The following is a 27,241-nucleotide window of genomic DNA, read 5'->3' as shown; positions in this document are numbered from 1 at the left end:
GATAGCTGTTAAAAATTGGTCATGACTCAAATGATTACCCACAAATCCTATTGTAAGATCTGTTTTAAAGTAAAACATGTAAACTCTTTTACTGAATTTCTTTAAAACCTTTTATTGAAGACGCTTTCTTTTAACCCTGCGTACCATAGTGATACCATTACAAAACTACCCTGCCCCTTACCCCCCATTTTTGTAGTCCCAAGTTCTACAGAATCTATAATATATATAACTGCAATATAATGATGTAGCATCAACACTTTGTATATAAACTTAACTTGTTTATTTTAAGTCTACATGTACCTCCTACAAGAAGAAATAATTAGCAAATAAAACTCAATCATTATAAGAACTGTAAGTAACCATAACATCAGTTCTTACTCACACAGGGCTGTAAAATGTGGAGGGAGGGTGGAGCACCTCCAAGTTTTTTTGTTTTTTTTTTAATTTTTTTATAATTTTTTTTATCCTTAAGAAGTTAGTTTTTTATTTTCTGTCAGCTCATCAGAAGTCTCTATCACTTCCTTCATTCAGCCTCTCCAGGAGCAATGTACTTTTAACTACATTGAAATAGGATCAGCTGGATTTGGAGGGCTATGCATTTCCTCTCTTTCTCCTCTTTTAAAGTGCACAGGACCAAAGTACTTTTTTTTAAGCCCAGATCTCAACTATATGACATAAAGATAAAACACGAACTAAAACTTCTGACTAGTATTTTGTTAGATCTGCAGATCAATCACAAATAAAAAATTACAAATAAAAAATTTTCAGCACCTACTTCTGACAGCTGACTTCTGAACTTTCAAGTATTTTAAATTTAGCAATTACTAGTAATAGCCTTAAGTATGAAGCAAGCACTTTACTGTATGAATATCCTTAACATGTCTCCAGAGCAGTGGGTTTCACTTCATAAATACATGTGCAGTGCAACATCACACCCCTGGCATATACACATTATGCCCAGAAGGATATAGGCTCTGTTCTCACAACTTTTAGATCGATCTATCACCGCGGGGAGTCTCACTAGATTACTGTCAGATAATCCCCCTTAAGTGTCCGTCCCCGCCTACTACAAGCTTTAAGGGGTAATTAACTTTCGTGTTCGCCCGGCTGACAGCTATTTAGCGTGAACCCCCAGGGAGTTAGGTCGATCCAATGTAGGTCGATCTAATCTATGAGAATGGGGTGTAAGATTATCTCCATGATAAACAGGCTCTGGAGTAGGGAACACATTACTGGAGTGTGGACCCCTCAATGGAATTTCCTTGTGCTGAATTTTAAGTGCACTGTTAGTGTGCTGAGGTCTGAATGTGCTCTCACTGTGCTGGGGTCTATATGTGCTATCAAACTGCTGACTGATGAATGAACTGTCCAACTGCTGACTCATTTTCAAACCATCAGAATTCTCACTGTTAAAGCTGTCTTTAGCATGCTGACTTTTGTGAATTTTAGCTAAACTTTTAACATCATTCTCAGATGACCACTGTTTAACTGGTTTCTCTCCAGTGTGCCTCTTTTCATGTGTATTGCAATGAGATTTTCTATTGAATGCCTTATCACAGTACTTGCATTTAAATGGTCTCTCCCCAGTGTGAGTCCTTTCATGTCTACCCAACATGCCTCTGTCACGAAAACCTTTTCCACAGTATGAGCATATTTGTGGTTTTATTCCAAGGTGGGCTTTCACATGATTTCTCCAATTGGATTTCCTTACAAATCTTTTGTCACAGTGATCACACTTAAAAGGCTTTTCACCAGTGTGGAAACGTTCATGTTCATCACAGGCTAATTTAACAGCAAAGCCCTGTCCACAGTACTGGCATTTGTGTGGTCTATCTCCAGTGTGTTGGGTCATTTCATGTGATCTCAAAGTTGAATATTTTGCAAAGCTTTTGGTACAGTACTGGCACAAATAAGGTTTTTCTCCTGTGTGTGTATTTTTGTGGTCCTGCAATAAGCTTTTGTATAAAAATGACTTATCACAGCTGTTGCATTTGTATGGTTTTTCAACAGTGTGAAACCTCTCATGCTTGTCAAGGGCTTTCTTTCCCCAACAAGTTCTTCCACAATGAGAACATTTAAATTCATGTGATTTTTCATGCTTTGCTAGATCATCGCTTTTGGTAAATGTTTTTTCACACTGCAGGCATTTGAATCCATCAACAGTGTGACATTTTTCATGCAAAACAAATTCACTTTTTGTAAAAGTTTCATCACAGTATGAACACTTTATCTTTTTTACAGTGGTATATGGTTTATCACCAGTGTGAATCCTCTCATGCTTGTCAAGAGCCCATGTTCCCCAAAAAGACTTTCCACAATGACAACATTTCAGTTCATGGATTTTATCATGCTCCAGTAGCTCACTTTTCTTACTGAAAATTTCTTCACAGTGTTTACATTTGACTTTGTCAGCAGTGTGACTTATTTCATGCAAGAAAAATTCGATTTCCCTTCGAAATGATTCATTACAATGAGAGCACTGATATATTTTCGTTCCTGTGTGTTGTTGCAAAACAGTGGGTTTCCTCTCACGTTTCCTAAGAGTTCTTGCTCCCCCACAAGGTTTAACGGTGTGGATCATTTCATGCACAACAAATGCATTTTTCCTGGTCAGTACTTTATCACAATGTGAACACTTGTATGCTTTTGCGTCCTGCTGTGACCTTGCAATGTGAATTTCTAATTCATGTCTCTTCAGAGCTCTGGGCCCCCAACAAGATTTTCCACAATATGAGCATTTCAGCTCATGAACTCTACCATGCTCCCTCAGATCAGTTTTCCTGGTAAATGACATTTCACAGTATTCGCATTTAAAATTTATTTCACCATTGTGAGCTCTTTCATGCATAGCACATGTATTTGCCCTGTTGAATGTTCTTTCACAATATGAGCAGTTGTATACTTTTGGTTTCAAGTATGTGGTTTTCTTATCATTGCTTTCGTGCTTTTTAAGGCTTTCCCCAACTTCGTTCTGACCATTTTCTTCACCAAAACCTATGTCAATCATTTCATGTTTGATATGCACCTCACTGTTTTGTTCTTGGCTGTTGGTATTGCAAGACTCATTTTCAGTATCACCCATTTCATGATCCCCTTCTTCCGATTCCTTATAGTCGTGTTTGTTTGGTAGTTCTACATGTGCATCAATGTGAAGTGCAGTTATTTTCCACTTCATTTTCAGAAAATCTTTCTTAAGGGTCATAAAAGTTTTCATTAAACTCAGACATCTACTACAACAAGCATCTGATTCATGGGAAGGAGAAAGTATTTTTAACAGTTCACGGATTTCTTTTTCAACATCAGGGCAAGAAAAAAGTTTTGTGTATTCAGTCTTTACAATGCCTTTAGGTGGGCCACAAATAAGACACAAGGCTTTCCTTTGCAATGTCTTGTTAATCCAATCATCGGAAATCTTGCTGTTAATGCACAGTGTATCAGCGTCATGACTGAGTTCAGATGAACCTAATGCTTTCATATCGTAACAATCGTTTTCTTTCTTCATACTGTGATTCTCTATCTCTAGTTGCATTTCTCCATCATTATCTGTAGCATCATCAGATTCATTACCTTCTTTATTCAAAGCCTCATCCTCTCCACCTGTTCCGCATACTTGGCCGTGATCAACAGCGTTTTTCTCAATTTCTCTTGACGACATAACAGCACTCAGCAGTAGTGGCCGTTCTACTGGTAGATCTAGCCTTTTTTTATTTGCTCGAGATCTTCTTTAAGATGGAAATTTGCAGCATGAAATTGATTCTGACTTGACGTCATCTTACCCTCAACCTTGCTATGTGTGAACTTTCCAAGCAGTGGCCTTTAAAATGTAGTACAAACCCCCTAACTGGTCGTTCTGTTCTAACGATTTGAGATTCAGCAAAGCAATATTGAAAGTGCTATTAAAGGGAAAGTACTGTCTATCGATCGTATGAAATAGAGTTATTTTCATTTTTTTTACAAGTGCTTCGGTCTTTCCTTTGTTTTTTGTTTATTTATGCTGAAAAACACTACGTAAATTACCCAAATTATATAAAAATACAACATGATTTAATAAATCAGCAATATACACACATTCTGTAGTATAGCCTGTCTTGTTTTATTATTATTATTGTTTTTTTTTTTTGTTTTTTTTTAGCTAAGACACCCACATCACTGCACGGTGTAGATCTATGATTTCAGGGATGGCCCCTGAAATTTATTGCGAGTGCATCACTTTCATAGCCTACATGAATGAGATGCAACATTTCATTTAATTATATTTTAAGCTTTTTGTTATATAAACTGAAAAGGGAGGGGGGTTGACAATAACTATAGCTGAATGACTCTTTTTACAGTTCAACTCCTCTCCATAAGTTTTAATTATATAAAGAAGAAGCTCGTGTAAATTCAAAGGTGGGTCGATCTGGGCTATCTGAAGGTTGGGGGAGCTGGTAAACTTTTTTTTAACATTTGGTTATTCCTTTTTCCTTTCTTTTAATTACTTGAGATAGCTGTTAAGGATCTGTCATGAGTCAGACGATTACCCACGCATCCAATTGTAATGTCTATATTTTAATGTAAATTATGTAAACCCCGATACTAAACTTCCTTAAAGGGATAATAACTCTTCATTTTGGCCAAAAAATGAATTTTCCTGGAATAAACAACAATTTTCCCATACTAACAAATGGTTAATGAATCCATTTTTACATTCAAAGTTACATAAAAAAATTTTTACATAAAAAGTTTGGTTTTTTGTTAAAATCTCTTCAGAGATTATAACAGAGTATAGCCATCAATGGAGGTCACGTGATCTGAAGACAAGCTCAGATATCAGAATAATAGCCATAACTGCTGTTTTTGTCGTAAAACAAAATATATATTTCTTTGACTTATTCACAATGTTTTTATTGTGAAATATAGATCTCATATGAAGAGTTATTATCCCTTTAAGGATATTGTAAGGGTTTATTATCATCCAGATACCGAAAATGAATTTTTTTCCTGCCCCTTGTTATTGCAGAGAGACTATTAAAAGATTAGGCGGTTTTTATTTCATGTACGTCCGCCATAGTTCGTGGATTGTAGAGCCATGGCTCAACTCGTTGTGAATGCGGTCAATATTGCACTATATTCATATTGACGTGATGACAAAACTTTGCATATAAAACTTTACTTCTTTATTATAAGTCTAAATTTTGCAAAATAAATAAAATAATAAGCAAATAAAACTCAATTCTTATAAGAACTTTGAGAAACCATAACATCAGTTCTAAAAATCATACAGGACCGTTAACTGAGGCAGGGTGGGTGGAACACTCCTGAGCTTTTTGATCTTTTCCCACTCTTTTCCCCCTTTAAGGTGCCCAGGGCCAAAAGTACTGTTAAATATAAAAGACAAAGCCCAGACCTCTACTATATGACAAAAGATAAAACATGAAAAGAACTAAAAGAACTTAAAAGTATTTTGCTCTAAGTTATATCTAAATTAATCAGATTTTAATTTAAGAAATTGCAATATGTTTAAGTCTAATTTTGACAACTTCTGAACTTCAGTTATTTTTAATTTACTAATTAACAGCCTTGAGTATGAAGCAAATTACTTTAAATGGCTTTAACACATTTCTTCAATGCTTCATTGTAGAAATGAACACATTTTGTCAGAGCAGTTGGTTTCACTTTTGTAAATACATGTGCAGTGCAACATCACACCCCTGGCATATACACGTTATGCCCATATGGATTTAGATTTTCTCCATAATAAACAGGCTCTGGAGTAGGGAACACATTACTGGAGTGTGGACCCCTAAATGAGGTTTCCATGTGCTGAGATCTTAATGTACTGTCAGGGTGCTGAGGATTGAATGTGCTCTCGCTGTGCTGGGGTTTATATGTGCTATCAAACTGTTGACTGATGAATGAACTCTCCGACGGCTGACTCATTTCCAAACCTTCAGAGTTTTCACGCTTGAAGCTGTCCTCAGCATGCTGGCTTTTGTGAATTTCAGCTAGACTTGTCACTTTATTTTCAGCTGTCTCCTGTCTAACCAGTTTCTTTCCAGCGTGCGTCTTTTCATGCGTACTGCAATGAAATTTTCTTTTGAAAGCCTTATCACAGTATTTGCATTTAAATGGTCTCTCCCCAGTGTGAGTCCTTTCATGTCTAGCAAGCAAGCCCCTGTCACGGAAACCTTTTCCACAGTATGAGCATATTTGTGTTTTATTTCCAAGGTGGGTTTTCACATGATCTCTCCAATTGGATTTCCTTACAAATCTCTTGTCACAGTGATCACACTTGAAAGGCTTTTCCCCCGTGTGAAAACGTTCATGTTCTTCACAGGCTAATTTTAGAGCAAAACCCTGTCCACAGAACTGACATTTATGTGGTCTATCTCCAGTGTGTTGGGTCAATTCATGTGATTTCAAAGTCGAGCTTTGGGCAAAGCTTTTGGTACAATACTGGCACAAATAAGGTTTTACCCCAGTGTGAGTATTTTCGTGGTCCTGCCATATGCTTTTATATAGAAATGCCTTATCACAGGTGTTGCATTTGTAGGGTTTTTCAACAATGTGAAACTTCTCATGCTTGTCAAGGGCTTTCTTTCCCCAACAAGTTCTTCCACAATGAGAACATTTAAATTCATGTGACTTTTCATGCTTTGTTAGATCACCTTTTTCACTAAATGTCATTTCACACTCGAGGCATTTGAATCCATCAGTGGTGTGAGATTTTTCATGTAAAATGAGTTCACTTTCCGTAAAAGTTTCATCACAGTATGAGCACTTTATCTTTTTTGCAGCAGTATATGGTTTATCACCAGTGTGAATCCTCTCATGCTTGTCAAGAGCCTGTGTTCCCCAACAAGACTTTTCACACAGAGAACATTTCAATTCATGGATTTTATCATGCTCCAGTAGCTCACTTTTCTTACAGAAAATTTCTTCACAGTATTTACATTTGACTTTGTCAGCAGTGTGACTTATTTCATGCAAGTAAAATTCACTTTCCCTTCGAAATGTTTCATTACATTGAGAGCACTGATATATTTCCATTTCCAAGTGGTATTGTGCAACAGTGTGATTCCTCTCATGTTTCCCAAGTGCTTTTGTTCCCCTATAAGATTTACCACAATAAGAACATTTTAATTTATGAGTTTTATCGTGCTCCAATAAGTCTTTCTTCCTTGTAAAGGATTTTTCACAGTGTTTACATTTGAACCTATCACCAGTGTGGATCATTTCATGCACAGTAAGTGCACTTTGATTTGTCAGTATTTTATCACAGTAGGAGCACTTGTATATTTTTGGTCTCTGTTGCAACTTTGCACCAGTGTGGGATCTTTCATGCAATGCATGTATACTTTCCCTGTTGAATGTTCTTTCACAGTAAGAGCAATGGTATACTTTTGGTTTCAAACATAGGGGGGTTTTCTTAGCATTTCTTTCATGCTTTTTTAGGCTTTCACTTTCTTTGCTATGGCCAATGTCCTCACCAAAACTGGTGTCAATTATTTCATGTTTGATAAGCACCTCACTATTTTGATCTTGGTTGTTGGTATTGCAAGACATATTTTCCCTATCACTCATTTCCTGATCCTCTCCTGATTCCCCATCGCCTTGACTGTCTGGTAGATCTAACTGTGCATCAATGTGGAGGGCTATTATCTTCCTTTTCAGGGCCAAAAAATCTTTCATGACACCCAGACACCTGCCACAACAAGCATCTGATTCACAAGGAGGAGAAAGTATTTTCAACAGTCCACGGATTTCTTTTTCAACATCAGGATAAGAAGAAAGTTTTGTGTATTCAGTTTTTAAGATGCCTTTGGGTGGACCACAGATAAGGCACAAAGGTTTTCTTCTCAATTTTTTGTTAATCGAATCATCAGAAATCTTGATGCTGATGCACAGTGTATCAGCATGATTACTGAATTCAGGTGAATTCATATCGCCACAACCATTTTCAACCTTCACACTGTGATCCCTTGCATCTAATTGCATTTCTCCATCATTATCTGTGGCCTCATCGGATTCATTATAAGTACCTTCTTTGTTCAAAGTCACATTCTTTCCATTTGATCCGAATACTCGATCGTCATTAATTGCGTTTTTATAACTTTCCCTTGACGAAGACATGATATCAGTAATGGCTGTGCTATGGGTAGTCTTTTCTTGCTCAAGATAAAATGACCTTTAAATTGGATTATAAACTCACAATCTTGTCGTCCTGCTACTACAGAAATATCAATTCAAGTGCGAACAAAGGGAAAGTGCTGTCTTTCGATTGTATGAAATAAAGTCATTTAGATTTTCTTATTTAAACTGTCTTTTCTGTGTATATCGATGTATTCTTGTGTTTTTTATAGTATAGACTACAAACTTATCCAAATTGATAAAATTATAAGGCAATGTCTCAAATCACCAATATGCTCACCTCCTAAAGCTCAGCCTGTCTTGGTTTCTTTAGCTAATTACACTATCACAGCACTGCCCGGTTTATGACGTCATGGATAGCCCCAAAATGCTTTTAATACACGCGCATCGATAAATATTTATACTACATGTACGAGATGCAACATTTAATTTCGCTTAATTGGTTTTTTAAGGTTTATGTAATGGCAATTGGAAAAAAGGGAATGGCAATATTTCTGAAAGGCATTTTAGACACTTTGACTCCTCTCCAAGAGTTTTTATTTAGGATCATATCGCATTAAATTAGGCGTACCGGGATACATATTTGACGGATTAGATGTATCGCGCTTTCAAACATGGTAAATGTTAAATACCGAGGTCCTTCCCTCCCTTGGCTGACGTCTCTCTTATTTCAAATAATGACATTTAGCAGGAGGGGGGGAGGGGTACGCGGATGCGAGGCCGACCCCCCTCCCCCCTGGCGTATTTCTTTGGGTTCGGGGCCCCCAAAATTTTGGTATTATAGAGGGCGAATGGTGCCATAAGGTGCGGTTTAGAACTATGATTCAACTTGTCAAAAGTCTAATTTCTAATTTCAAGAGGGGAATATTACTTTGATTTTTTCAGAAATCGAAAAAGGGGGGGGGGGGGGGGGGGGGGGGGGGGGGGGCAGGACCACCCTGACCACACCTCTAAATCTGCCACTGTATAGCATCGTACTGCGCGGATAAAATTCGACGGTTTGGGGGGTGGGGGTCAAACCTTTACTGACTTATGATTACACTGTTGTTGTTATCATTATTATTTTGTTTATTTATCTATTTCCACGTATCTATTTCCACGATAAGATGAAAGATAACCCACGCATCCGGTTGTCGGCTGGATTGTAAGATGTACGCTTTTACGCATATAAACCGCATAATTTAACTTCTAAAAAAACGTTGAGACGTTTCCTGTTAACGCTGTGTACCTAAGGCCACACTTTTTTTATGTTTATGGATGACATCCTCTGGGGACCCCGAAATCGGTGCGAGAGGGCGGAAAAAAACAGTCCCCCCCAAAAAAATACTGCTTAAGTAAAGGAATGCTGTCAGTACAATGCTGGAAACACAAATTTACCACAGAAACACGCACCAAACTAACAATATGTCTTTATCCATGCTCTCAAAATATTAAAGCATTGTGAATACTTCGTAAAGGGTAAAAAAGTCATGAATAGATATGCTGCATATTACCAAATCTATTTAAGGTTGCTTCACGCATTTTGTTGGTATAGCAATCAATAAAACAAATATCAAACAAACAGTGTCTTTATTCGTACTCTCAGAATATAAAAAGCGTTATGAACACTTCACAGGAATGTTTTAAAAAAACGATGCAAAGATATGCTTAAAAGGCTTACTACTAGCACGAAAATTCATGCGTTAGCAGGGCCGTAGCCTGAGCAAAATGCCAGGGGGGCAGTAAGCGGACACGAGGGAGCGACCTGAGGGGGGAGGGTGTCGGAGGGGGTGTCCCCCTCCCACGGTGTGGAAAACTCTAACCTACCATTACGAAAAAGAAGCCATGCCATTGGACAATGCGACCTCTGCGGTTACGTCATTTCCTGAATTGGATTGTTGAGTGGACCTAGCCAACGACACCCCGAGAATTTGTTTTTTACGGTTTGATTGTGCGTAGGCCATGCACGGAATTTACAAACGAGCGACGGGATGATGTAGCCTGCAGTATTAGCGGTAAGCGTGCCAAGTTTTAGGCCGCTCCGATGCCCGGCAGTATTTTATTTCGATTATTATGTTGGAACTGGATTTTTCTTGTTTCACAAGCTTCTTCTATTTTATTGTCTCTATGGAGGTATATGGGGACTTTACGACATTCGGTTTGAAGGCTTTAACCACTTGTTATAGTTTATTTTTGCATTGTATTGGATTAATGTGGTAGTCCAAGGTTGTTGTAGGTGGTTTTCAAGTTTATGCACCCGGTTTTAATATCATTTAGCGATTTTACGACAATCGTTTACTATCCAATCAAGGTGACAGCCGAGCGTGTTGTAAACAGATTGTTGAATGATTGTCTAGTGGCCATGAGTGCATTTTCTCACAGAATTGATACCAACTTTGCAACTTTTTTTACCTTTGCGATTATTTTTTTTACACCTCAAATCCCAGGGGGGGGGGGGCAGCAATTAATGACACCCCCCCCCCCGGAGGCTACGGCCCTGGTTAGCATACCTATTGACGATTCTGATATGTACTGTCTGTGCTAGGAGTGTTAACGCATGAACTTTCGTGCTAGCCTACGACCATTTGAAGCTATTAAAGGTCATTTCGGTCGATGCCATTTTTTATACTTCGCCTCACACTGTCGGGTGGCCTGTCCGACCTTCAGCCCACCTCGACGCCATGGTCGACCCTTTTTTCGCCACAAAAAACCTGGTATGTGCTGCTTTGGACAAAATGTCACTGTAATGTTCCGGGCGATAATCGCTGGCCGCCACCAGCCTTTCGTATAATTGTAAATAGGTTATATCTCCAGGCCCAATATCAATGGCTACCAATCGAAAACGACGGCCCCCGTTCTCTTTATGGGCCCCTAATTACGGATTTCCATTAAAAAAAGGCATTATTGCTTAATAAACATTAAAATGGACCAAAGCCTTTAAGAACATTATCTGGTAGGATTTTTGGATACTAAATGATCTCATCAAATTGGCGTTATGGGTGTTCGAGGTCCTCAGGTAAAGGTAAATGTGTAAAACGGATTTTTTTCCATTTTACCCCATAATCGCAATTATGTTGTCACTCATAAGATTACGTGTGTAAATGTTAATTAATTTAGTCACTGAACATTTATCTGCTATCCAAAATGAATGTATGCAAGGCAGTAAATAAAGCGCTTTTGAAAAACGTTTACAGTATCCTTAAAACCTTTTATACTTTTTTTAATGCTGTACTACAAAGTGACACCGTTCCGAAACTACCCTCCCCCCTCCCCCCATTTTTTGAAGTCATATGTTCTACAGAATGTAATGCATTATATTGCGCTATACTGACATGATGACAAAACTTTGCATATAAACTTTACTTCTTTATTTATATAAGTCTAAATTTTGCAAAATAAATAAAATAAACAGCAAATAAAACTCAATTATTATAAGAACTTTGAGAAACCATAACATCAGTTCTATCAATCATACAGGACTGTTAACTGTGGGCAGGGTGGGCGGAGCACCCCTGAGCTTTTTGCGCATATATATATATATATATATATATATATATATATATATATATATATATATATATATATTGTGATCTTTAACATGTAGTTAGCCTTTCCTATTCCACCAGTTCATCAGAAGTCTCTCTCATTTCCTTCAGTCAGCCTCTTCAGAAGCAATGTTCTTAACAGGATCGGCTGGATTCTGGGGGCTTCGGCATTCCGCTCTTTTCCCCCTTTAAGGTGCCCAGGGCCAAAAGTACTGTTAAATATAAAAGACAAAGCCCAGACCTCTACTATATGACAAAAGATAAAACATGAAAAGAACTAAAACAACTAAAAAGTATTTTGCTCTAAGTTATCTTTGAAAATTAATCAGATATTTATTTAAGAAATTACAATATCTTTAAGTCTATTTTTGACAACTTCTGAATTTCAGTTATTTTAAATTTACTAATTAATAGCCTTGAGTATGAAGCAAATGCTTCATGACTTTAATTGACCTTAACATATTTCTTCAATGCTTCATTGTAGAAATAAACACATTTTGTCAGAGCAGTTGGTATCACTTTTGTAAATACATGTGCAGTGCAACATCACATCCCAGGCATATACACGTTATGTCCATATGGATTTAGATTTTCTCCATGATGAACAGCCTCTGGAGCAGGGAACATATTACTGGGGTGTGGACCCCTAAATGAGGTTTCCATGTGCTGAGATCTTAATGTACTGTCAGGGTGCTGACGATTGAATGTGCTCACACTGTGCTGGGGTCTATATGTGCTATCAAACTGTTGACTGATAAATGAACTGTCCAACTGCTGACTCATTACCAAACCATCAGAGTTCTCACTGTTAAAGCTGTCCTCAGCATGCTGGCTTTTGTGAATTTTACCTAGACTTTTCACTTTATTTTCAGCTGTCTGCTGTTTAACCGCTTTCTGTCCAATGTGCGTCTTTTCATGCGTACTGCAATGAAATTTTCTTTTAAAAGCCTTATCACAGTATTTGCATTTAAAAGGTCTCTCCCCAGTGTGAGTCCTTTCATGTTTAGCAAGGGTGCCTCTGTCACGGAAACCTTTTCCACAGTATGAACATATTTGTGGTTTAATTCCAAGGTGGGTTTTCACATGACCTCTCCAATTGGCTTTCCTTACGAATCGCTTGTCGCAGTGATCACACTTGAAAGGCTTTTCCCCCGTGTGGAAGCGTTCATGTTCCTCACAGGCCAATTTTAGGGCAAAGCCCTGTCCACAGTATTGACATTTGTGTGGCCTCTCTCCAGAATGTTGGGTGAATTCATGAGATTTCAAAGTCGAGGTTTGGGCAAAGCTTTTGGTACAATACTGGCACAAATAAGGTTTTTCTCCGGTGTGAGTATTTTCATGGTCTTGCAAAAATCTTCTACATGAAAATGACTTATCACAGGTGTTACATTTGTAGGGTCTTCCAACAGTATGAAACTTCTCATGCTTGTCAAGTGCTCTCTTTCCCCAACAAGATTTTCCACAATGACAACATTTAAATTCATGTGACTTGTCATGATCCACTAAATCACTTTTTTTAGTAAATGTCTTTTCACACTGGAGACATTTGAATCCATCAATAGTGTGAGATTTTTCATGAAAAATGAGTTCACTTTCGTTAAAAGTTTCATCACAGTATGAGCACTTTATCTTTTCTGCAGTGGTGTATGGTTCATCATCAATGTGAATCCTCTCATGCTTGTCAAGAGCCTGTGTTCCCCAACAAGACTTTCCACACAGAGAACATTTCAATTCATGGATTTTATCATGCTCCAGTAGCTCACTTTTCTTACTGAAAATTTCTTCACAGTGTTTACATTTGACTTTGTCAGCAGTGTGACTTATTTCATGCAAGAAAAGTTCGCTTTCCCTTTGAAATGTTTCATTACATTGAGAACACTGATATATTTCCATTTCCATGCGGTATTGTGCAACAGTGTGATTCCTCTCATGTTTTCTAAGAGCTTTTGTTCCCCTACAAGATTTACCACAATAAGAACATTTCAATCCATGAGTTTTATCGTGCTCCAATAAGTCTTCCTTCCTCGTAAAGGATTTTTCACAGTGTTTACATTTGAGTCTATCACCAGTGTGGATAAATTCATGTGATACAAGCGAACTCTTATGAGTAAATGTTTTATCACAAAATGAGCATTTAAGTACTTCTGTACTACTGTCCATTTTGTTGCAAGCATGAATCCTTTCATGACTGGAAAGAGCTTTTGTTCCCCAACAAGATTTACCACAATGAGAGCACTTCAATTCATGGATTTTATCGTGCTCCAATAGATCATCCCTTTTTGTAAATGATTTTTCACAATGTTTACATTTGAGACGATCATCAGTGTGAATCATTTCATGCACAGTAAGTGCACTTTGCTTTGTCACTATTTTATCACAGTAAGAGCACTTGTATATTTTTGGTCTCTGTTGCAACTTTGAAATGTGAGAATCTAGCTCATGTCTCTTCAGAGCTTTTGGCCCCCAACAAGATTTTCCACAATATGAGCATTTCAGCTCATGAACTCTACCATGCTCCTTCAGATCAGTTGCCCTGGTAAATGACAATTCACAGTATTCACATTTATAATTTGTTTCACCAGTGTGGGATCTTTCATGCAATGCATGTGTATTTGCCCTGTTAAATGTTCTTTCACAGTAAGAGCAATGGTATACTTTTGGTTTCAAATATAGGGTTTTCCTACCATTTCCTTCATGGTTTTTTAGGCTTTCCCTTTCTTTGCTATGGTCATTGTCCTCACCAAAACCGATGTCAATTATTTCATGTTTGATAAGCACTTCACTATTTTGATCTTGGTTGTTGGTATTGCAAGATATATTTTCCCCATCACTCATTTCCTGATCCTCTCCTGATTCCCCATCGCCTTGACTGACTGGTAGATCTACCTGTGCATCAATGTGGAGGGCTATTATCTTCCTTTTCAAGGCCAAAAAATCTTTCATGACACCCAGACACCTGCCACAACAAGCATCTGATTCACAAGGAGGAGAAAGTATTTTCAACAGTCCACGGATTTCTTTTTCAACATCAGGATAAGAAGAAAGTTTTGTGTATTCAGTTTTTAAGATGCCTTTGTGTGGACCACAGATAAGGCACAAAGGTTTTCTTCTCAATCTTTTCTTAATCGAATCATCAAAAATCTTGATGCTGATGCACAGTGTATCAGCATGATTACTGAATTCAGGTGAATTCATATCGCCACAACCATTTTCAACCTTCACACTATGATCCCTTACATCTAGCTGCATTTCTCCATCATTATCTGTGGCCTCATCGGATTCATTATAAGTACCTTCTTTGTTCAAAGTCACGTTCTTTCCATCTGATCCGCATTCTTGATCGTCATTAATTGCGTTTTTATAACTTTCCCTTGACGAGGACATGGCATCAGTAATGGCTGTGCTATGGGTAGTCTTTTCTTGCTCAAGATCTTCTTAAATTAACCTTTAAAACGAACAGTAATCTCCCAATCTTATCGTTTCGCCAGGGAAAAATCAATGCAAGTGCGAACAAAGGGAAAGTGCTGTCTTTCGATTGTATGAAATAAAGACATTTACATTTTCTTATTTAAATTTTCTTTTCTGAGTATATCGATGTATTCTTTTGTTTATTTATAGTATAGACAACTTTGTAAAGAAAAATTTAGCCAAATTGAGAAAATTATAACGCAATGTCGCAAATCACCAATATGCTCACCTCCTAAAGCTCAGCCTGTCTTGGTTTCTTTAGCTAATTACACTATTACACCAATCGGCAATCCTCGGCTAATTCCGCAGTCGAGTGCGGAGACATCCGAGTAGTTCCGAGTGTTACACCCACAGCACTGCCCGGTTTATGACATCGTGGATAGCCCCAAATTGCTCGATAAATATTTGATACTACATTAAATACCGAGGTCCTTCCCTCCCTTGGCTGACGTCCCTCTTATTTCGAATAGTGGTATTTAGCAGGGGCGGATCCAGGATTATTTGAAGGACGAGGGTGGGGTACGCGGATGCCAAGCCGACCCCCCCCCCTCCCCCTGGCGTATTTCCCCGGGTTCGGGGCCCCAAAATTTTGGTATTATAGAAGGCGAATGATGTCGTAAGATACGGTTTAGAACTATGATTCAATTTGTCAAAATTCTAATTTTCAAGAGGGGAATATTACTTTGATTTTTTCAGAAATCGAAAAAGGGGGCGGGGGCAGGACCCCCCCCCTGACCACACCTCTAAATCTGCCACTGTTTAGCATCGTTCTGCGCGAGTAAATTCGGCGGTTTGGAGGGGGGGCAAACCTTTTCTGACTTATGACTACACTGTTGTTGTTATCATTATTATTATTTCATTTATATATTTATTTGCACGTTAAGATGAAAGATAACCCACGCGTCCGGTTGTCGGCTGGATTGTAAGATGTACGTTTTTAAGCATATAAACCGCATAATTAAGACGTTTCCTGTTAACGCGGTGTACTTAACTGACCCATTTGAAAACTAGCCCTGTCCTCCTTCCAAGATTTGAAGTCCTATGTTCCACGGGAATAAATTCATTTTAATATTGCGCTTTAATGACGCGACGGCATCACTTTGCAAAACAAACTCAACATTTGTCTTTATTCTACGTTTGACAAGTAAAAAACAAAAACATTATCAGCAAATTAAACTCAATTATCATAATAACTTTGAATATCCATAACATTAGTTCTAACCAGAACGATCGAAATAGGGCCGTTAATTGTAATATAATTTTTACGTTCTCTCTCAAGGAGTAGACTTTTTTTCTCCACAGTTTATTAGAAATCTTTCTTTCTTCCTTCAGAAGCACAGCAGGGGTGCTATCTCAAAAAATCAGAGAAAATTCTCTCGAGTGTTCACAATTATGTTATGGAAAGATTGATATTTTTTCCTCATTACCGTTCGTCTTTAATACATGTATCTGAGACAACCCGAACATTTTTCTACCTACTGAGCCGTCTCAAATGGGAAGTGAATTGAACCAGATTTTGGCATGCTAGTCATATACGCGAGTTAATTTTGTGACATTTTTTTAATACTTTGACACACATCACCTATTTTTAGTACATTGTTGTTAACATTATCCAAGATATCTACAGAGTATCTACAAAGTGCAGGATCATCCCACAACGTCCCCCTCTTTCTTTCCAATTAACTGTAATCTTGGTGAACCTAGCTCATGTAATTAAAAAGGACCTGCTGGGACCGTAAGGTAATGACGTTCCACCCTTACTTCCATTTCTAACATGCATTTTATTAAAGTACTATTAACTTGGGAAAGGCTCGAACTTAGTCTATGTACCATAATGTAAGATAAAACATGAACTCAATTTTTCTTTCAAATATTTTACTTTTTTCTGTGCAAATCAATCACATTTTAATGTAAGGAATTAAAATTTCTTACACCACAATCAGATTCACACATACTGATCAGTCCAACTCTGCAAGGGATTCTTGCTGAAGTGCAATCAATGTAATCAGCTTTATTGTCTGACAAGTATTGAGTACCAGGGTGGGGGGAATGAACTATCTTGTGTTGTATAGCGAATTCCACTGATTGCACTTTTTGCAGAGTTCCCGACAGAGTCAGACCAGCCCAGTTAGTATAATGACTAGATCCTTAGCAACTGCTTTTGGCAGCTGGCTTCTCAACTTATTTTTAATTAAATAATGAATGTTGTATGTTTGAAGCAGATGGATTTGTTTTCAGAGCAGTAGGCTTCAGAGCATGGTAAATAATTTGTTACATGCAACATTCACATCCCTGACATATACATGCCATACATGTAAGGATTAGGGTTATCTCCGAGATAAACAGCCTATGGAGTAGGGAACACATTACTGGAGTGTGGACCCCTAAATGAAGTTTCCATTTGCTGAGATCTAAATGCACTGTCAGTGTGCTGAGGTCCGAATGTATTCTCACTTTGCTGGGGTCTATTTGTGCTATCAAACTGTTGACTGATGAATGAACTGTCCAACTGCTGACTCATTTCCAAACCATCAGAGTTTTCACTGTCAAAGCCGTCCTCAGCACGCTGGCTTTTGTGAATTTTAGCTAGACTTTTCACTTTATTTTCAGCTGTCTGATGTTTAACCGCTTTCTGTCCAATGTGCGTCTTTTCATGTGCTCTGCGATGAGTTTGAGTTTTGAAAGCCTTATCACAGTATTTGCATTTAAATGGTCTCTCCCCAGTGTGAGTCCTTTCATGTTTAGCAAGGGTGCCTCTGTCACGGAAACCTTTTCCACAGTATGAACATATTTGTGGTTTAATTCCAAGGTGGGTTTTCACATGACCTCTCCAAGTGGCTTTCCTTACGAATCGCTTGTCGCAATGATCACACTTGAAAGGCTTTTCCCCCGTGTGGAAGCGTTCATGTTCCTCACAGGCTAATTTTAGGGCAAAGCCCTGTCCACAGTATTGACATTTGTGTGGCCTCTCTCCAGAGTGTTGGGTGAATTCATGAGATTTCAAAGTCGAGGTTTGGGCAAAGCTTTTGGTACAATACTGGCACAAATAAGGTTTTTCCCCAGTGTGAGTATATTCGTGGCTCTGCCATGAGCTTTTAAATAGAAATGACTTATCACAGGTGTTGCATTTGTAGGGTTTTTCAACAATGTGAAACTTTTCATGCTTGTCAAGTGCTCTCTTTCCCCAACAAGATTTTCCACAATGACAACATTTAAATTCATGTGACTTGTCATGTTCCACTAAATCATCTTTTTTACTAAATATCTTTTCACACTGGAGGCATTTGAATCCGTCAATAGTGTGAGATTTTTCATGAAAAATGAGTTCACTTTCATTAAACGTTTCATCACAGTATGAGCACTTTATCTTTTCTGCAGTGGTGTACGGTTCATCATCAATGTGAATCCTCTCATGCTTGTCAAGAGCCTCTGTTCCCCAACAAGACTTTCCACACAGAGAACATTTCAATTCATGGATTTTATCATGCTCCAGTAGCTCACTTTTCTTACTGAAAATTTCTTCACAGTGTTTACATTTGATTTTGTCAGCAGTGTGACTTATTTCATGCAAGAAAAGTTCGCTTTCCCTTTGAAATGTTTCATTACATTGAGAACACTGATATATTTCCATTTCCATGCGGTATTGTGCAACAGTGTGATTCCTCTCATGTTTTCTAAGAGCTTTTGTTCCCCTACAAGATTTACCACAATAAGAACATTTCAATCCATGAGTTTTATCGTGCTCCAATAAGTCTTCCTTCCTCGTAAAGGATTTTTCACAGTGTTTACATTTGAGTCTATCACCAGTGTGGATAAATTCATGTGATACAAGCGAACTCTTATGAGTAAATGTTTTATCACAAAATGAGCATTTAAGTACTTCTGTACTACTGTCCATTTTGTTGCAAGCATGAATCCTTTCATGACTGGAAAGAGCTTTTGTTCCCCAACAAGATTTACCACAATGAGAGCACTTCAATTCATGGATTTTATCGTGCTCCAATAGATCATCCCTTTTTGTAAATGATTTTTCACAATGTTTACATTTGAGACGATCATCAGTGTGAATCATTTCATGCACAGTAAGTGCACTTTGCTTTGTCACTATTTTATCACAGTAAGAGCACTTGTATATTTTTGGTCTCTGTTGCAACTTTGAAATGTGAGAATCTAGCTCATGTCTCTTCAGAGCTTTTGGCCCCCAACAAGATTTTCCACAATATGAGCATTTCAGCTCATGAACTCTACCATGCTCCTTCAGATCAGTTGCCCTGGTAAATGACAATTCACAGTATTCACATTTATAATTTGTTTCACCAGTGTGGGATCTTTCATGCAATGCATGTGTATTTGCCCTGTTGAATGTTCTTTCACAGTAAGAGCAATGGTATACTTTTGGTTTCAAATATAGGGTTTTCCTACCATTTCCTTCATGGTTTTTTAGGCTTTCCCTTTCTTTGCTATGGTCATTGTCCTCACCAAAACCGATGTCAATTATTTCATGTTTGATAAGCACCTCACTATTTTGATCTTGGTTGTTGGTATTGCAAGATATATTTTCCCCATCACTCATTTCCTGATCCTCTCCTGATTCCCCATCGCCTTGACTGTCTGGTAGATCTAACTGTGCATCAATGTGGAGGGCTATTATCTTCCTTTTCAAGGCCAAAAAATCTTTCATGACACCCAGACACCTGCCACAACAAGCATCTGATTCACAAGGAGGAGAAAGTATTTTCAACAGTCCACGGATTTCTTTTTCAACATCAGGATAAGAAGAAAGTTTTGTGTATTCAGTTTTTAAGATGCCTTTGGGTGGGCCACAGATAAGGCACAAAGGTTTTCTTCTCAATTTTTTGTTAATCGAATCATCAGAAATCTTGATGCTGATGCACAGTGTATCAGCATGATTACTGAATTCAGGTGAATTCATATCGCCACAACCATTTTCAACCTTCATACTATGATCTCTTGCATCTAGTTGCATTTCTCCATCATTATCTGTGGCCTCATCGGATTCATTATAAGTACCTTCTTTGTTCAAAGTCACATTCTTTTCATTTGATCCGCATTCTTGATCGTCATTAATTGTGTTTTTATAACTTGCCCTTGACGAAGACATGGCATCAGTAATGGCTGTGCTATGGGTCGTCTTTTCTTGCTCAAGATCTTCTTTAAATAACCTTAAAAATGAAAAATAATCTCCCAATCTTATATCGTTTCGCTAGAGAAAAATCAATTCAAGTACGAACAAAGGGAAAGTGCTGTCTTTCGATTGTATGAAATAAAGTCATTTACATTTTCTTATTTAAATTTTCTTATTTAAATTTTATGTATATATCGATGTATTCTTTTGTTTATTTATAGTATAGACAACTTTGTAAAGAAAAATTTAGCCAAATTGAGAAAACTATAACGCAATGTCGCAATTCACCAATATGCTCACCTCCTAAAGCTCAGCCTGTCTTGGTTTCTTTAGCTAATTACACTATTACACCAATCGGCAATCCTCGACTGACTCCGCAAGCTCCATATAGAATCAGAATCAGAAGTTTATTGACAATCGCCCTACATCCGGGCATGAGCAAATACAAATACAAGAAGTAATTCGCAGAGTGATTACCATATACAGTTTGATATACATTATATAATGTCTAGACTAAAGCAGGGAAAGTACAAGTACTAGGCCTACTCAATATAGATCAATATAGATCTAGGGGAAAAAAACTGATTCAACTATAATAGGCTACACTAAACCTTATATTAAACTAACTTTTATTTAGGGGGATATGGAAACTTCATCGTCAGTTAAAATCTAGGTTTTATTCAGCATGGATGCAATTTTCATATCCCTAGCTTTAAAACAACCATAAATAAAATTAGTTGTGCATTTTGCAATATCAAAATCATTACATTGCAGTACGGTAATAAAAAGTTCACTGATGGACACGGGGGCTGCACTGCCCAGTATATCTTTAACCTGGTTAAGGAATATGGCTCTCAGTGGAGCATAACAGGGGCATATCATCATAAAATGGAACTCATCTTCAACTGAACACATGTTGCACACCGTGCATAGCCTTTTTTTCTGACGGTATTTTAGGATTCATGCAATTGTCGAGTGCGGAGAAATCCGAGTAGTTCCGAGTGTTACACCCACAGCACTGACGGGTTTATGACATCGTGGATAGCCCCAAATTGCTCGATAAATATTTGATACTACATTAAATACCGAGGTCCTTCCCTCCCTTGGCTGACGTCCCTCTTATTTCAAGTAATTGTATTTAGCAAAGGCGGATCCGGGATTATTTGAAGGACGGGGGTGGGATACGCGGATGCGAAGCCGACCCCCCCCCCCTCCCCCCTGGCGTATTTCCCTGGGTTCGGGGCCCCAAAATTTTGGTATTATAGAGGGCGAATGATGCCATAAGGTACGGTTTAGAACTATAATTCAATTTGTCAAAATTCTAATTTCAAGAGGGGAATATTACTTTAATTTTTTCAACATTTGTTTTTATTCTACGTTCGACAAGTAAAAAACAAAAACATTATCAGCAAATTAAACTCAATTATCATAATAACTTTGAATATCCATAACATTAGTTCTAACCAGAACGATCGAAATAGGGCCGTTAATTTTAATATAATTTTTACGATCTTTCTCAAGGAGTAGACTTTTTTTCTTCACAGTTTATTAGAAATCTTTCTTTCTTCCTTCAGAAGCACAGCAGGGGTGAGATCTCTACAGATGCTGTATGTCAAAAATCAGAGCAAATTCTCTTGAGTGTTCACAATTATGTAATGGAAAGATTGACAATTTTTCCTCATTACCATTACCGTTCGTCTTTATCTGACACAACCCGAACATTTTTCTACCTACTGAGCCGTCTCAGTTGGGAAGTGAATTGAACCAGATTTTGGCATGCTAGTCATATACGCGAGTTAATTTTGTGACATCTTTTTAATACTTTGACTTATATCACCTATTTTTTAGTACTTTGTTGTTGACATTATCCACGATATCTACAGAGTATCTACAAAGTGCAGGATCATCCCCCAACATCCCCCTCTTTCTTTCCAATTAACTGTAATCTTGGTGAACCTAGCTTATGTAATTAAAAAGGACCTGGGGACCTTAAGGTAATGACGTTTTACCCTTTCTTCCATTTTTAACAAGCATTTTATTAAAGAACTATTAACTTGGGAAAGGCTCGAACTTCGTCTATGTACCATAATGTAACACCCCATTTCCATAGATTTTTAGATCGATCTATCCCTGCGGGGAGTCTCACTAGATAACTGTCAGCTTGGCCGGCTTAAGCGTTTGTCCCGTCTACTAAACGCTGTAAGAGGGGTAATTAACTATGGTGTCCGCTAGGCTGACTGCAATTTAGCGTGAACCCCCAGGGAGTTAGGTCGATCTAAAACTTAATCTTTAGATCGATCTAAATCTCTGGGAAAGCACCCTAAGATAAAACATGAGCTCAATTTTTCTTTCAAATATTTTACTTTTTTCTTTGCAAATCAATCACATTTTAATGTAAGGAGTTAAAATTTCTTACACCACAATCAGATTCACACATACTGATCAGTCCAACTCTGCAAGGGATTCTTGCTGAAGTGCAATCAATGAAATCAGCTTTATTGTCTGACAAGTATTGAGTACCAGGGCGGGGGGAATGAACTATATTGTGTTGTATAGCGAATTCCACTGATTGCACTTTTTGCAGAGTTCCCGACAGAGTCGGACCAGCCCAGTTAGTATAATGACTAGATCCTTAGCAACTGCTTTTGGCAGTTGGCTTCTCGACTTATTTTTAATTAAATAATGAATGTTGTATGTTTGAAGCAGATGCATTTGTTTTCAGAGCAGTAGGCTTCAGAGCATGGTAAATAATTTGATACATGCAACATTCACATCCCTGGCATATACATGCCATACATGTAAGGATTAGGGTTATCTCCGTGATAAACAGCCTCTGGAGTAGGGAACACATTACTGGAGTGTGGACCCCTAAATGAAGTTTGCTGAGATCTAAATGCACTGTCAGTGTGCTGAGGTCCGAATGTACTCTCACTTTGCTGGGGTCTATATGTGCTATCAAACTGTTGACTGATGAATGAACTGTCCAACTGCTGACTCATTTCCAAACCATCAGAGTTTTCACTGTCAAATCCGTCCTCAGCACGCTGGCTATTGTGAATTTTAGCTAGACTTTTCACTTTATTTTCAGCTGTCTGATGTTTAACCGCTTTCTGTCCAATGTGCGTCTTTTCATGTGTTCTGCGATGAGTTTGAGTTTTGAAAGCCTTATCACAGTATTTGCATTTAAATGGTCTCTCCCCAGTGTGAGTCCTTTCATGTTTAGCAAGGGTGCCTCTGTCACGGAAACCTTTTCCACAGTATGAACATATTTGTGGTTTAATTCCAAGGTGGGTTTTCACATGACCTCTCCAATTGGCTTTCCTTACGAATCGCTTGTCGCAGTGATCACACTTGAAAGGCTTTTCCCCCGTGTGGAAGCGTTCATGTTCCTCACAGGCCAATTTTAGGGCAAAGCCCTGTCCACAGTATTGACATTTGTGTGGCCTCTCTCCAGAATGTTGGGTGAATTCATGAGATTTCAAAGTCGAGGTTTGGGCAAAGCTTTTGGTACAATACTGGCACAAATAAGGTTTTTCTCCGGTGTGAGTATTTTCATGGTCTTGCAAAAATCTTCTACATGAAAATGACTTATCACAGGTGTTACATTTGTAGGGTCTTCCAACAGTATGAAACTTCTCATGCTTGTCAAGTGCTCTCTTTCCCCAACAAGATTTTCCACAATGACAACATTTAAATTCATGTGACTTGTCATGATCCACTAAATCACTTTTTTTAGTAAATGTCTTTTCACACTGGAGACATTTGAATCCATCAATAGTGTGAGATTTTTCATGAAAAATGAGTTCACTTTCGTTAAAAGTTTCATCACAGTATGAGCACTTTATCTTTTCTGCAGTGGTGTATGGTTCATCATCAATGTGAATCCTCTCATGCTTGTCAAGAGCCTGTGTTCCCCAACAAGACTTTCCACACAGAGAACATTTCAATTCATGGATTTTATCATGCTCCAGTAGCTCACTTTTCTTACTGAAAATTTCTTCACAGTGTTTACATTTGACTTTGTCAGCAGTGTGACTTATTTCATGCAAGAAAAGTTCGCTTTCCCTTTGAAATGTTTCATTACATTGAGAGCACTGATATATTTCCATTTTCATGCGGTATTGTGCAACAGTGTGATTCCTCTCATGTTTTCTAAGAGCTTTTGTTCCCCTACAAGATTTACCACAATAAGAACATTTCAATCCATGAGTTTTATCGTGCTCCAATAAGTCTTCCTTCCTCATAAAGGATTTTTCACAGTGTTTACATTTGAGTCTATCACCAGTGTGGATCAATTCATGTAATACAAGTGAACTCTTATGAGTAAATGTTTTATCACAAAATGAGCATTTGAGTACTTCTGTATTACTGTCCAATTTGTTGCAAGCATGAATCCTTTCATGACTGGAAAGAGCTTTTGTTCCCCAACAAGATTTACCACAATGAGAGCACTTCAATTCATGGATTTTATCGTGCTCCAATAGATCATCCCTTTTTGTAAATGATTTTTCACAATGTTTACATTTGAGACGATCATCAGTGTGAATCATTTCATGCACAGTAAGTGCACTTTGCTTTGTCACTATTTTATCACAGTAAGAGCACTTGTATATTTTTGGTCTCTGATGCAACTTTGAAATGTGAGAATCTAGCTCATGTCTCTTCAGAGCTTTTGGCCCCCAACAAGATTTTCCACAATATGAGCATTTCAGCTCATGAACTCTACCATGCTCCTTCAGATCAGTTGCCCTGGTAAATGACAATTCACAGTATTCACATTTATAATTTGTTTCACCAGTGTGGGATCTTTCATGCAATGCATGTGTATTTGCCCTGTTGAATGTTCTTTCACAGTAAGAGCAATGGTATACTTTTGGTTTCAAATATAGGGTTTTCCTTCCATTTCCTTCATGTTTTTTTAGGCTTTCCCTTTCTTTGCTATGGTCATTGTCCTCACCAGAACTGATGTCAATTATTTCATGTTTGATAAGCACCTCACTATTTTGATCTTGGTTGTTGGTATTGCAAGATATATTTTCCCCATCACTCATTTCCTGATCCTCTCCTGATTCCCCATCGCCTTGACTGTCTGGTAGATCTACCTGTGCATCAACGTGGAGGGCTATTATCTTCCTTTTCATGACCAAAAAATTTTTCATGACACCCAGACAGCTGCCACAACAAGCATCTGATTCATGAGGAGGAGAAAGTATTTTCAACAGTCCACGGATTTCTTTTTCAACATCAGGATAAGAAGAAAGTTTTGTGTATTCAGTTTTTAAGATGCCTTTGGGTGGGCCACAGATAAGGCACAAAGGTTTTCTTCTCAATTTTTTGTTAATCGAATCATCAGAAATCTTGATGCTGATGCACAGTGTATCAGCATGATTACTGAATTCAGGTGAATTCATATCGCCACAACCATTTTCAACCTTCACACTATGATCCCTTGCATCTAGTTGCATTTCTCCATCATTATCTGTGGCCTCATCGGATTCATTATAAGTACCTTCTTTGTTCAAAGTCACATTCTTTCCATTTGATCCGCATTCTTGATCGTCATTAATTGCGTTTTTATAACTTTCCCTTGACGAAGACATGGCATCAGTAATGGCTGTGCTATGGGTCGTCTTTTCTTGCTCAAGATCTTCTTTAAATTACCTTTAAAACGAACAATAACCTCCCAATCTTGTCGTTTCGCTAGAGAAAAATCAATTCAAGTGCGAACAAAGGGAATGTGCTGTCTTTCGATTGTATGAAATAAAGACATTTATATTTTCTTACTTAAAATTTTTTTCTGAGTATATCAATGTATTCTTTTGTTTATTTAAAGTATAGACTGAAAATAAAAACCTAGCCAAATTGATAGAATTATAACGCAATGTTGCAAATCACCAATATGCTCACCTCCTAAAGCTCAGCCTGTCTTGGTTTCTTTAGCTAATTACACTATTACACCAATCGGCAATCCTCGGCTGACTCCGCAAGCTCCATACTGTCGAGTGCGGAGACATCCGAGTAGTTCCAAGTGTTACACCCACAGCACTGCCCTGTTTATGACGTCATGGATAGCCCCAAATTGCTCGATAAATATTTATGCTTCATCATGGACCTTATGAGAGATGCGACAATTAATTTCGTTTAATTGGTCTTTAAAGGTTTTGTAATAACAATTGGAAAAGGGGAATGGCAGTTACTTATTTCTGAAAGAAATTTTAAACACTTCGACTCCTCTACACGAGTTTTTATTTAGGATCAAATCGCATTTAATTAGGCCGGTACATATTTGACGGATAAGATGTACATGGCGCCTTCAAATAACTTAGTCTTAGGTCCTCCTGTCCAACATAGGACATTGGGCGGCAAACTGTTTCCAACTTGTTCGGTCGGCAGCGGCCGTCTCTATCTCCTCCCACCTGATGTTGCCTCTATGCAGGTCATTCTCGAAGGTTCTCCTCCAGGTCTCCTTGGTCTACCTCGTTTGGTAAATGTTAAATACCGAGATCCTTCCCTCCCTTGGCTGACGTCCCTCTTATTTCAAATAATGGCATTTAGCAGTGGTGGATCCAGGATTATTTGAAGGGGGGGGAAGGGGTACGCGGATGCGAAGCCGACCACCTCCCTCCCTCCTGCCGTATTTCCTTAGGTTCGGGGTCCCCAAAACTTAGGTATTTTAGAGTACGAATGGTGTTATACGGTACGGTTTAGAACTATGATTCAACTTGTCAAAATTCTAATTTTAAGAGGGGAATATTACTTTGATTTTTTTTCAGAACCCCCCCCCCCCCCGACCACCCCCTTAAATCTGCCACTGTATAGCATCGTTCTGCGCGGAGTAAATTCGACGGTTTGGGGAGGGGGGTCAAACCTTTTCTGACTTATGATTACACTGTTTTTGTTATCATTGTTATTTTATTTATTTACCTATTTGCACGATAAGAGGAAAGATTACCGACGCGTCCGGTTGTCGGCT

At 38.1% G+C, this 27,241-nt stretch overlaps 5 protein-coding genes across 5 annotated transcripts in view; all 5 read right to left on the bottom strand.

The window, feature by feature from the left end:
• LOC106180385 (uncharacterized) overlaps positions 1-27,241 on the bottom strand; it is a 133,837-nt gene that overhangs the window by 91,227 nt on the left and 15,369 nt on the right. The gene's annotated exons all lie outside the window — the stretch shown is intronic.
• On the bottom strand, positions 266-3,895 carry LOC147762335 (uncharacterized). Its single transcript, XM_013564344.2, has 2 exons — positions 1,186-3,895; positions 266-967 (listed from the first exon to the last, which is right to left on the bottom strand). The coding sequence occupies exons 1-2, from the start codon at positions 3,653-3,655 to the stop codon at positions 930-932; spliced, it is 2,508 nt and encodes an 835-aa protein (XP_013419798.2). The 5' UTR covers positions 3,656-3,895; the 3' UTR covers positions 266-929.
• Positions 5,142-8,388, bottom strand: LOC106180376 (uncharacterized). The gene has a single exon (XM_013564351.2). The coding sequence runs from the start codon at positions 8,110-8,112 to the stop codon at positions 5,683-5,685; it is 2,430 nt and encodes an 809-aa protein (XP_013419805.2). The 5' UTR covers positions 8,113-8,388; the 3' UTR covers positions 5,142-5,682.
• Positions 11,463-20,385, bottom strand: LOC106181712 (uncharacterized). The gene is made up of 2 exons (XM_087010528.1): positions 17,473-20,385; positions 11,463-15,089 (listed from the first exon to the last, which is right to left on the bottom strand). The coding sequence occupies exons 1-2, from the start codon at positions 20,242-20,244 to the stop codon at positions 12,201-12,203; spliced, it is 5,661 nt and encodes a 1,886-aa protein (XP_086866654.1). The 5' UTR covers positions 20,245-20,385; the 3' UTR covers positions 11,463-12,200.
• LOC106180371 (uncharacterized) lies at positions 22,607-26,346 on the bottom strand. Its single transcript, XM_087010206.1, has 2 exons — positions 26,176-26,346; positions 22,607-25,929 (listed from the first exon to the last, which is right to left on the bottom strand). The coding sequence occupies exon 2, from the start codon at positions 25,866-25,868 to the stop codon at positions 23,037-23,039; it is 2,832 nt and encodes a 943-aa protein (XP_086866332.1). The 5' UTR covers positions 25,869-25,929; positions 26,176-26,346; the 3' UTR covers positions 22,607-23,036.

The sequence above is a fragment of the Lingula anatina genome, chromosome 4 (genome assembly GCF_051362555.1).
Source record: "Lingula anatina isolate TDL-2025a chromosome 4, LinAna3.0, whole genome shotgun sequence".
NCBI classification, from domain to species: Eukaryota; Metazoa; Brachiopoda; class Lingulata; order Lingulida; family Lingulidae; genus Lingula; species Lingula anatina.
The sequence above is the reverse complement of the archived record's forward strand: the minus strand, read 5'-3'. Positions and strand labels throughout refer to the sequence as shown.

Coding starts and splice junctions, on each gene's coding strand:
- LOC147762335 (XM_013564344.2), bottom strand. CDS start 3,655: ATGTCGTCAAGAGAAATTGAGAAAAACGCTGTTGATCACGGCCAAGTA. Junction 968..1,185: donor TTATCATGGAGATAATCTTA/CACCCCATTCTC, acceptor AACAGAGCCTAT/ATCCTTCTGGGCATAATGTG.
- LOC106180376 (XM_013564351.2), bottom strand. CDS start 8,112: ATGTCTTCGTCAAGGGAAAGTTATAAAAACGCAATTAATGACGATCGA.
- LOC106181712 (XM_087010528.1), bottom strand. CDS start 20,244: ATGTCTTCGTCAAGGGCAAGTTATAAAAACACAATTAATGACGATCAA. Junction 15,090..17,472: donor GTAATGTGTTCCCTACTCCA/TAGGCTGTTTAT, acceptor AGGTTAATTTAA/GAAGATCTTGAGCAAGAAAA.
- LOC106180371 (XM_087010206.1), bottom strand. CDS start 25,868: ATGTCTTCGTCAAGGGAAAGTTATAAAAACGCAATTAATGACGATCAA.